Raw genomic sequence first — 9,532 nt, forward strand, 5'->3', positions numbered from 1 at the left:
TTTTATTTAAAAATATCATCTGTTGTTTTGTAATATGATATCCTATGGTTTTTATATAAGTTGCTGTATATTATTCTATACAATTGTCATAAAGACTTACAAAACGAATCAAACTACAAAGTAAAGGCTATTGTATCTACTATAAAAGTTACGTAAATGTGTTGCTTGATTGTACTTTAAATATTAAAAAAACATTTAAAAAAACAATCAACTGAATTACGTTATCCTTACTACACAATTATACATTACCTATCACTTGTATTCCTTAGTACTAAGACAAGTAAATGAATGGACAAGTAAACATGAAATTCGTTTCCCTTTATACCTCAGAGAATGGCGATCATTCTATATAATTTTATTGTCAATAAAATCAGCATTAATTTATCTATAAATCCTAACACTTAATTTCTATATAAAACTTCTAAAAAATAGAATATAATCGAAAGAAAAAACGACCAGAAAGGGGTGAATAATTTTAAAATAGGAAACTACAAAATCTCGTGCTGCCATCTCTTGAGAATAAAATGATTTAATTCATTTTATATCTTTTATTATACTTCTATTGTGTATCAATCCAATCCACTTTTCAACAAAGATAATACGTTTCTTAACAATAAAGAATGTAAAAAATTATTGTATAATAATAATGGATAACAATAAGAAAACAGACTTTTCGAATTTCTTAAAGGATAGAGGTTACACATTATCTAACAGCGTAGGAAGAGGATCCTTCGCTGATGTAAGATTAGCCTTCAGTTCTTTAAATAGGAAAAAAATTGCTGTTAAAATAATGTCCAGAGAGAAAGTTCCTAAAGAATTTCTCAATCGATTTTTACCTCGTGAAATCGAAATTGTAAAAAGAATTAAACATCGAAACATCGTTAGTTTCATCGAATGCGTGGATATGAATGACACAATATATATATTTATGGAATTTGTAGAAAATGGTACATTACTACAATTACTAGAAAAAAAAAGATTTATAGAGGAAGAAATGGCATGCAAATATTTTCATAACTTAATTGATGGCATAGCTTATCTCCATAAGAATGTAAGATACGTGTATTTATTGATAATTTATCTAATATATTTATATATTAATCACTTTATAACTTATTTAGGGAATTGTCCATCGTGACATCAAGTGTGAAAATTTATTAATTGATAGATTTAATATTATCAAAATTACCGATTTTGGATTTGCTCGCCATTCTTTACCAAATTATTTAATTGGAGAAAATGAAAATAAAGACAGAGATTTAATATTAAGTACTACCTTTTGTGGTAGCTTAGCATACGCTTCTCCAGAAATTTTAAAAGGTTTACCATACGAGCCTCATATGTCTGATATTTGGAGTGTGGGAATTGTATTATATGCTATGGTATGCGGGCGCTTACCATGCCAATCTGACGATTACAAAACTATACTTAAAGAGGTGACTACAAAAATTCATTTCCCAGTTAATCCTCTAATATCTAAATTATGTAAAGAATTAATTCGTGCAATACTTTCCCCTTTGGAATCGAGAATTTACATACCACAAATCATGGCGAATCAATGGTATAAATATCAATTTCCCTGTTTATCGAAGAAAATAACAAGAAAGAAAACTTTAATTTCTAAACATTCGAATGATCTACAAAATATGTGGCCAAATTTTAGAAATATATTAAAAAATTTTAATTTAAAATCACAACCGAAAGAGAAAAGTTTAGATATTTTAATTAAGAACAAAATGGAAATGGAAAATGTAGATCAAAATTTGATTTTTAAGAATTTAGAAGCTCTCGGAAAATATTTTCTAAGTAATGAATGCATCGATGATAAAATAAATGAAATTTTGGATGAAAATCATCCAAGAAATTCTACAGTTTCATCCATAAAAGATGATAAGTCACATTCGAAAATTCATGAAAATTCACATTCTCTTGCTTCTGAAGCTATGGATGATGATGATAAGAATGAAAGAAATTCACAAAAAATCAAAGATGAATTTAAAAATTTAAAAACAACAAATGATTCGTTTAATTTAACTCAGAAAAAATTCAACGAAGATTTCTTAAAAGATGAAGTAGCCATTAACGTTAAAGAATTAGAAATTCAATCAAGTTCATATCTTGTAGAAGATTCGTCGACAGAAATTAAAGATTTATCAAGTTTTAAATTTTATAAAAAAGATGATAAAGTTATACAATATAATGAAGAAAGACTTATAAGAGAATGTAACATTTCGGATGAAGAAAGAAACATAAAAGAAGTTGAAAAACAACAATGCGATTTCGCTTTGTCAAAGAACAAATCGAAATAAAAAGATGATTTCTGAATTGTCAATAAATATTCTAAATTCTTAAATTAAATTTTTAAGAAAGAAACTCGATAATTATATTAAATATTTATATATTCATTATATTACTTATGTACACTTAAAAATATACATTGCCTAGTGTTAAACTATTATATACACTCTAGGATAAAAGTATGGAATAAATGGTGGGCCGTTTCGTGTTTGTTAATAGAATTAAGAAGAAATACAGACAAATTACACTTATTATAATGAATTACAGTTGTCAACATTGTTACTTTACTTTCTTTTTTACATTACTTTTCATACTAACGTGCAACGTGTTATCCGAGTTTGCTTCTGAATAGATGCCAGTTTAATAATTTTTCATGAATGTCCTCTCAGAAAGCTCTCTACACCTCCCAAAGTGTTACATTGCCTCTGCCATTCAACCAATTCAGTTTCTTTGGCTTTTTTATTTTACTTTTAAACTCGTCTGCTTTACCGTACGCTTCACAATACTCCGTGCAGTCGATCTTTATATATTTAATTATTAAAAATCAACGATAGACTGTATTATATTCTATAAACTGTTCGTGTGGTTCTTAACCATACAGACTCTATATGGTAAAATATGTGACTATTTGGAGTTAACGAAGTTTTCTAAGAAATTCTGTCTAAAAGTTACTGATATATGTAATTTCAAGTGTATAAAACTCTTGGAAATGTGTAAACAACTCCGAATATACAGACACAAGCTTTGAATTATATATATATATAGTATAATATAGATTAAAATTCAACGTCAAACTTATAGAAAATGAATTATTTAAAGCTTATTATCAGATTTTTCGAAACTTGTGTTGAATTATTTGTATTTTAAGATAAATTTATGTAAATATAGCCATAAATCTGACATATTTTATAACCTTTTTTGTCTGTTGTGATTAAAATGCAAACTTTATCCTATTTTATAGCCTATATATGTACTGTATATATATATAGAAGAAAAGTTATTCATAATTTTAAATCGAAGTTTTTAAGGTTTTTAAATCAGAAATTGTAATATAAAAGCAATATATTATATACCATATCTTCAGGGCCGGCTGGTGGTTTTGTTGGTCCTCGTTATTAGTGGGACCCCAAAGTAATTCGGATCCTGAATTTTCTATTGTAATTTGAAATTTGTGGAAGTTGATCTTCTCTTTATGAGAGGAATTCTCTTCAAAAATCTATTGTACTGTGATAAATAATCTTCGTTTCTTTTTTCCCCTTTATCTTTCGAACTCCTTAGGCTATTGTGGGTTTTTGTCTACATAGTCTCCAGTTTTCTTCCATTTTTTCCCAGTATTCTTACTGCAATTATCTGATTAATGTCAATTCCAAACTAGAGATATTTTCTCTTGAGATAGCTCGAGTAAAGAAGAAATCTTCAGCATGAAGGACAAGACAAATATATATTTGTTCTCCGAATATCTTCTATATATAGACTTATATAATAAATATTTTTTTTATTCTAGAGCAATATAGTATTATAAAACTATATTCTAAATTCACGTAAAGTTAATTATAATGATTTTATATAATTAAAACAAAAATATATGTTTATTTAACTTGTATATAATCAACTTGAATCAAAAATAAAACGTAAGCTTAATATGACTTTATCAATACTCGTTAATCTTGTAAGGATGTCTGTCTGTACACACTATTCTTGAAGAAATTGTTGTCGAAATCATTTAGTCAGGTAGAACAACCTGTTTCTTCACTTTATCTTTTTGTAATTTCCTTTAAAGGTTAATGGTTTGATCGAATTCGAATAGTTATAAATACTAACCAGGAACTAAACCAGGAGTTATTAAGGTTGTTACTTTTTTAAACTGATAATATTACATTGTATAAATTATAATAATCATTCGGCATAATAAATGATGTGATTATTTAAATAATAATAATAAATTTAATTCTTTTCTTAATACAGATATACGACGTAAAACTCTTAGATTAAGTCATTCTTCGAGACATTATTACATTCAAACCTGTCTATAACGGTACTGTATTAGACAGGTTTGTCTGTGTATACAAGTTAATTTATATTAACTTTTAAGGGACTGAAAAACTTCCGTTTATGGCAGGTTTTTGCTATATACAGGTTCCGTTACAGACAGGTTTTTTTTTACTATACAGAGACAGAGAATTTTTTAAATATAAATTATACACTAAAACAGTTTATAGAATGATCATTTATATCATTTCTAAGAATTTCATTCTAATTTATTGTTATTATTGAAAAGAAATAATACATTTGTCAACCATCACTTTTTATTATGGAAATTTCAGATATATTTTGAATAAAAATATCTCAATACAAAATAGCTTGTGTGGTGGAGATTTTCTATATAAAAATTTTATGAGAACATTAGTTTGTATGGCTTTTTGCTTCCATGAACTCGTCTTCTTTGCCTACATCTGGATAGCTGTTGTTACCCTTCCAAGACGATTTTTATCGATTAGAAAAAAAGCTATAACATCCAGAAATCAAATCACAGATGTTATAATCACAGTGGATATGTTAATTAATATTTATAGTAACGTATCAAGACTATATGCTCGTCATCTCAATAACATTACGGATGTTACAGATGTAAACAATCACAGTATTATGGATACTACGTTTAAAGCTTATGAATTAATTATTTATAATAAAAATATTAAGTATGGCTTCGAGATTTTTATATTTTTCGACTCGGAGGACCTCGAAACGTCGAGAAATGCAAAAAAAATTCGGAGGATTTTTCTGTACGTATGGATGTGAGAGGGTGCACGATTTTGCATACCTTCTTTGAAGCTTAATAACTCTGGTTCCTTTTGTCTAAAATTTCTGAAATTTTGCAGGGAGGTTTGTTTATTAGGAGGATTGATGCTGTTAAATTTTCGTAGTTAAAGGTTAATGTGGTGGAGAGATAAATGGAGTTGTTTAGGGTCGAACTTAATGACGATTTTATTCGTTATTAGCATCTACAATTTTTTTGAAATAATTTACTAACAAATTCACTTAGAAATAAAAAAAAAAGTATCTGCTTGCATCATATATATTTTTGTGATTGATTTCTTTAAAGAGAATCAATTCTTAACTGTTAAAAACAATTCGATTTAAATTTATAAAGACTATTATATAAGTCAATTTGGCAAACTTCAATAGTTTACCGGGTAATAACAATTTGTTGATTTGTTTTTTCAATTTAATCTTTTCTCTTTACAAATTTCTGTAAACAAATTTCCCCTTTTGAATGGATCGTTTATGTAAATAATGACATCTTTGCTTGGATACAAACGAGATGCCTCCTTATGTAAATGAGTAAAGGTTTGTTTTGTGGCATAAAGGATTGTGCAAGAAAAAAGAAATGTAATGTGTTCCAACGGTGTTGTCATCAAAGATCCATTGATGGTGACGAGAAAAGAATATATGAAACAAGTTTGGATAGAAGACAACAATCCGATTAGTCTTTCGTTGCACTATTGGAAGAGGGGGGAAATGTCTGGTAACACCGTATAAAAAAAGGAAAAAAAAGCAATGAGAAACACAAACAATGCCAAACATTCTCAAAAGAAGCTTTCCTTTATTTCACTACTTGTAGTTGTAAAAATAAAACTTTTAAATTTCTACTCTCGAGATTTAAAACGTTGTAATAAAATTAATTAGATACAAATATTCTTTCCCTCTTGTAAAATATCGTCGTGTATTTCTTTATATAATAAGCTGCAATCTTTAATTATATCGTTAATTTATTTAATTTCAAAAAATATATGCTCTCAATCTCAAAATTTGCCCCTGTAAATCATTCTTTTCCTGATAACAACAGAGTCGTGCTGGTCATCTATGTAACTTCTGGGCAAAAAAAAAAATTGAATTAAAATCAGTGTATAGTTAATTGATCTTTCTGCCATAGCTTTCTATATCTGCTGTAAGATTTCATCTATCTAACACCATTCTCGAGATTAAAGAAAGACAGACAGACGTACGACAGTGGGAATATATAGGTCTAGTTGTTTTTTTTTTCAAATTGCAACCCAATTAAAATGAATCCTTTCTATAAGAATCAACAGATAAGAATTTAAATTTATTTTTTATACTGTAAAAAATATAGAACGTAAGTTATTTGAAAGATAATTTTTGTGGCAAATTTATGGCTTACTCAATGTTTCAATCGATTTTCCAATACTGGAGTTCTTTCATTGTGTGCTTCGTGAAAGAATTAACAAGTCAAAGGTATTTCTACAATAAGCTGAAATGAATGGAAGTGAAGAGTCTATAATTTTTCTCTCTAGTTATTAAACGAAATTTTTGTCTTTTACGTATGTTATTCAACATTACTTTTATACATTTTCTTAATACAGTATATGTATTTTATAAATTTAATATTGATACAAGCCATTACCTTGTCATAGTAATATTAAATGATACATTAAATAATAACGACATACCGAATATATATATATATAAAAAAAATTAAAATAAATTGAAGAAACGTGTTAAACGAAGATGTTAAACATGTCAAAGATTATGGAGAATGTACAGTACAATAATTATCATTAACGCCAATGTACATTCGATGTAACAAGTCACGTATTTTATTAAATTAATAAATTCTAAAAATTTCAATCGATCTCTGAATTATAATACTACACAGATAATATATAAATAAATATAAAATTTAATAGGATGGTGTTAAATATTATAATTCTAAGAATAGAAATTAGTTTCCACAAACTGTGATATTAAAGTTATGATGATATAAGATTAACGATTTACTTGGTAATCTCTAGACAAATCTAATATCACTAGTATTAGTTGCATTGTGAGATTTAGGTGAAATTTATCCCTCTGCTCTGAGATTAAAGGTATTCTCCCGTACGAAAATTACTAAAGATATCATTAACCTCTTAGGAGCTTGCATGTTACTTTATTAATTCGTACATTATAATAATATTATTTCTTTAATAATTACTTTTAATTTATTTAATACANATCTTAATAATTTAATGAGAATATTTAATTTTTTGGAAGGATTTATTTCATATATCCTGTGAAAACTACAGGGAGCCATACAGTTTGATTCAATTGAATGATCAAGTGATGTTTCGTAGCCATCACCTGAAATTCAACACTCACTTAGATTTTCCCCATTGTTCGATTCTTTTCAGTGTTTATAAAGAAAAGAGAAGAAAAAAAGAAACTGCAAAAAGAAATTCTTGTTGATAACCGAACACTCTCGTCTTTATAGATTTGCTTTAGGGGACACCAAACTATTTGGAGGTTTGCAATCAATCCAGCTTTGATTGTTCATTATAGCTGCAGTTATTTACACAGAGAGAGAAAGACAGATCTCATTGCAGGATTGACATTCCCTTCATGCTTATATCTATCCTATTTACAGTTAATAATTAATTCTAGGTTCATTAGATAGTTAATTACTTTTAATCGTATAATATGCGACAATTTCATTAAAATTACGAAAAGAAATATTAATGATATTTTATTTATTTAAATTTAAATCTAAATTAAAACAATATATATATATATATCTTTTATTTGAAATATAATTTAATTCTGAGTGGAAGTTTTAGTGACTTTCATATATTACCTGTCTCAGTAAATGATATCGTGTGTCTGTCATTAACAATGAGCTTAGCTTCAAGAGTGAAACGATGACACACAGAAATGATAATGGCCAAGTTTAATGGAAACACCTTCCCTTTCATTTTATCTGAATGTCATTTTAAGTTCATCTCTTAAATGTTCAATTCTGTTAGATTCAATTCTATACTTTCAATGAATTATTAAATATTTTTATATATTACAATACAAACGTTATAGCGGGGCTGGAATTAGATGCAGGCCCTTCGCTTTCACTAAACAATACATATAAAGACTTAAGACTTTAAGCTACAGGCTCATATAACGAGGCCCTAAACTTCAGCTTAGAATATATTAAATCGATATTTTATATTATCGAATGAATACAGTTTAATTTCCTTGAATCGCGAGCAATGAAGAGGTAATTACCCAACGTGTAGTTGGGTAACTCTTCATTGTTTTTATTATATAAATAATTAAGATTTTATTGCAATTTTACAGATAATATAGTTTATATAAACTTAATATAATCGTAACACTATTTCATACATAAATCTTAAATAAATCTTTTATAATTGGATTTAATTAAATATATAAAGTCATATATTAATTTTCCAACATGATTAGGAATCGGTAAGATTTATTATTTCATAGAAAAACACTATTTAAGCTACGTTATCAGAAATATTTCATGAAAAAAACTATGTTCAAATATTTGTGATAAACAAGGGATAAGGCGAAGATAGAGCAAAAATGATCCTAAGAGGATTTTCGTATTTTGCTCCCTCGCATCATTTTGCTTATGGATATTTTGCGATAAATATTTCATAACTTTTGTTATATATACTTATACATATAACTTTAAAATATTTATAAAATATAACTCTATTTTAACCTTTAAAAGAACAAATATGGATAGTTTTTTTTTTGTGTGTGTTCTAAATTTACAAAATAAAATAATTTCTCTATTTATTCAATGGAAAATTGTTTAATTTTTTAACAGTTATCAATAGTTAACAATTTACTTTCTACTTTCATTATCTTAAACCAAGTAGAACCAATAACGAGGAAAATCATTGGTCAAATAGTTCCATCTAATTTGGAACGAAACAACTAAGTAATTAGGTATCATTCTAACGAAAAGGCATTCTTGATTAATTAGGATTGAGTAATATTTCAATGACGGAAGCTCCTTTAACTAATTTACTCGAATGATCAGTTTAATAAGTGGTTTGCAAATAAGATCAGCGAAGGAGGAGGAAGATGACTTTTTGTTTCAAATACTAATTATAACGATAAGCTGAAAGTATAATTAATGTTTTTTAATGCTAAAGATAAGAAAAAAAATATCAATAAAATGGAGGAAAAAATAAATTCGTTTTCTTTTGACTTCTTCAAATTTTCTTAATTAACTGATCTCATTTTTTTTTCTTATTTAAAGTATTTTTAATACGTCAAAAAAATGGTTTTATTAATATTAAAATATTCATTGGAAATTATAATAAAACAGATAATAAGAGATAATAATTCTTTAGTTTATCTCTACATTAACGAATAATTAAAGTTTATTTTCTTTATTTTTCATTTATCAGAAAGTAAACATTCGTATTCA

The 9,532-nt window shown here is 26.7% G+C and overlaps 1 protein-coding gene across 1 annotated transcript; it reads left to right on the forward strand.

Annotated features, from left to right (window-relative positions):
- Positions 1 to 597: 597 nt before the first annotated feature.
- On the forward strand, positions 598 to 2,395 carry LOC111617686 (testis-specific serine/threonine-protein kinase 4-like). The gene is made up of 2 exons (XM_023358972.1): positions 598 to 1,051; positions 1,122 to 2,395. Exons 1-2 carry the CDS (start codon positions 647 to 649, stop codon positions 2,307 to 2,309), a joined length of 1,593 nt encoding a protein of 530 aa, XP_023214740.1. The 5' UTR covers positions 598 to 646; the 3' UTR covers positions 2,310 to 2,395.
- Positions 2,396 to 9,532: the final 7,137 nt, after the last annotated feature.

This window comes from Centruroides sculpturatus, unplaced genomic scaffold (assembly GCF_000671375.1).
Source record: "Centruroides sculpturatus isolate CEXI.00-Female unplaced genomic scaffold, Cexi_2.0 scaffold207, whole genome shotgun sequence".
NCBI lineage: Eukaryota > Metazoa > Arthropoda > Arachnida > Scorpiones > Buthidae > Centruroides > Centruroides sculpturatus.

Bases quoted from the DNA above. Each gene is read 5' to 3' on its own strand.
- LOC111617686 (XM_023358972.1), top strand. From the start codon at position 647: ATGGATAACAATAAGAAAACAGACTTTTCGAATTTCTTAAAGGATAGA. The intron at 1,052-1,121 runs GTAAGATACGTG...TAACTTATTTAG, and splicing joins TAGCTTATCTCCATAAGAAT to GGAATTGTCCATCGTGACAT.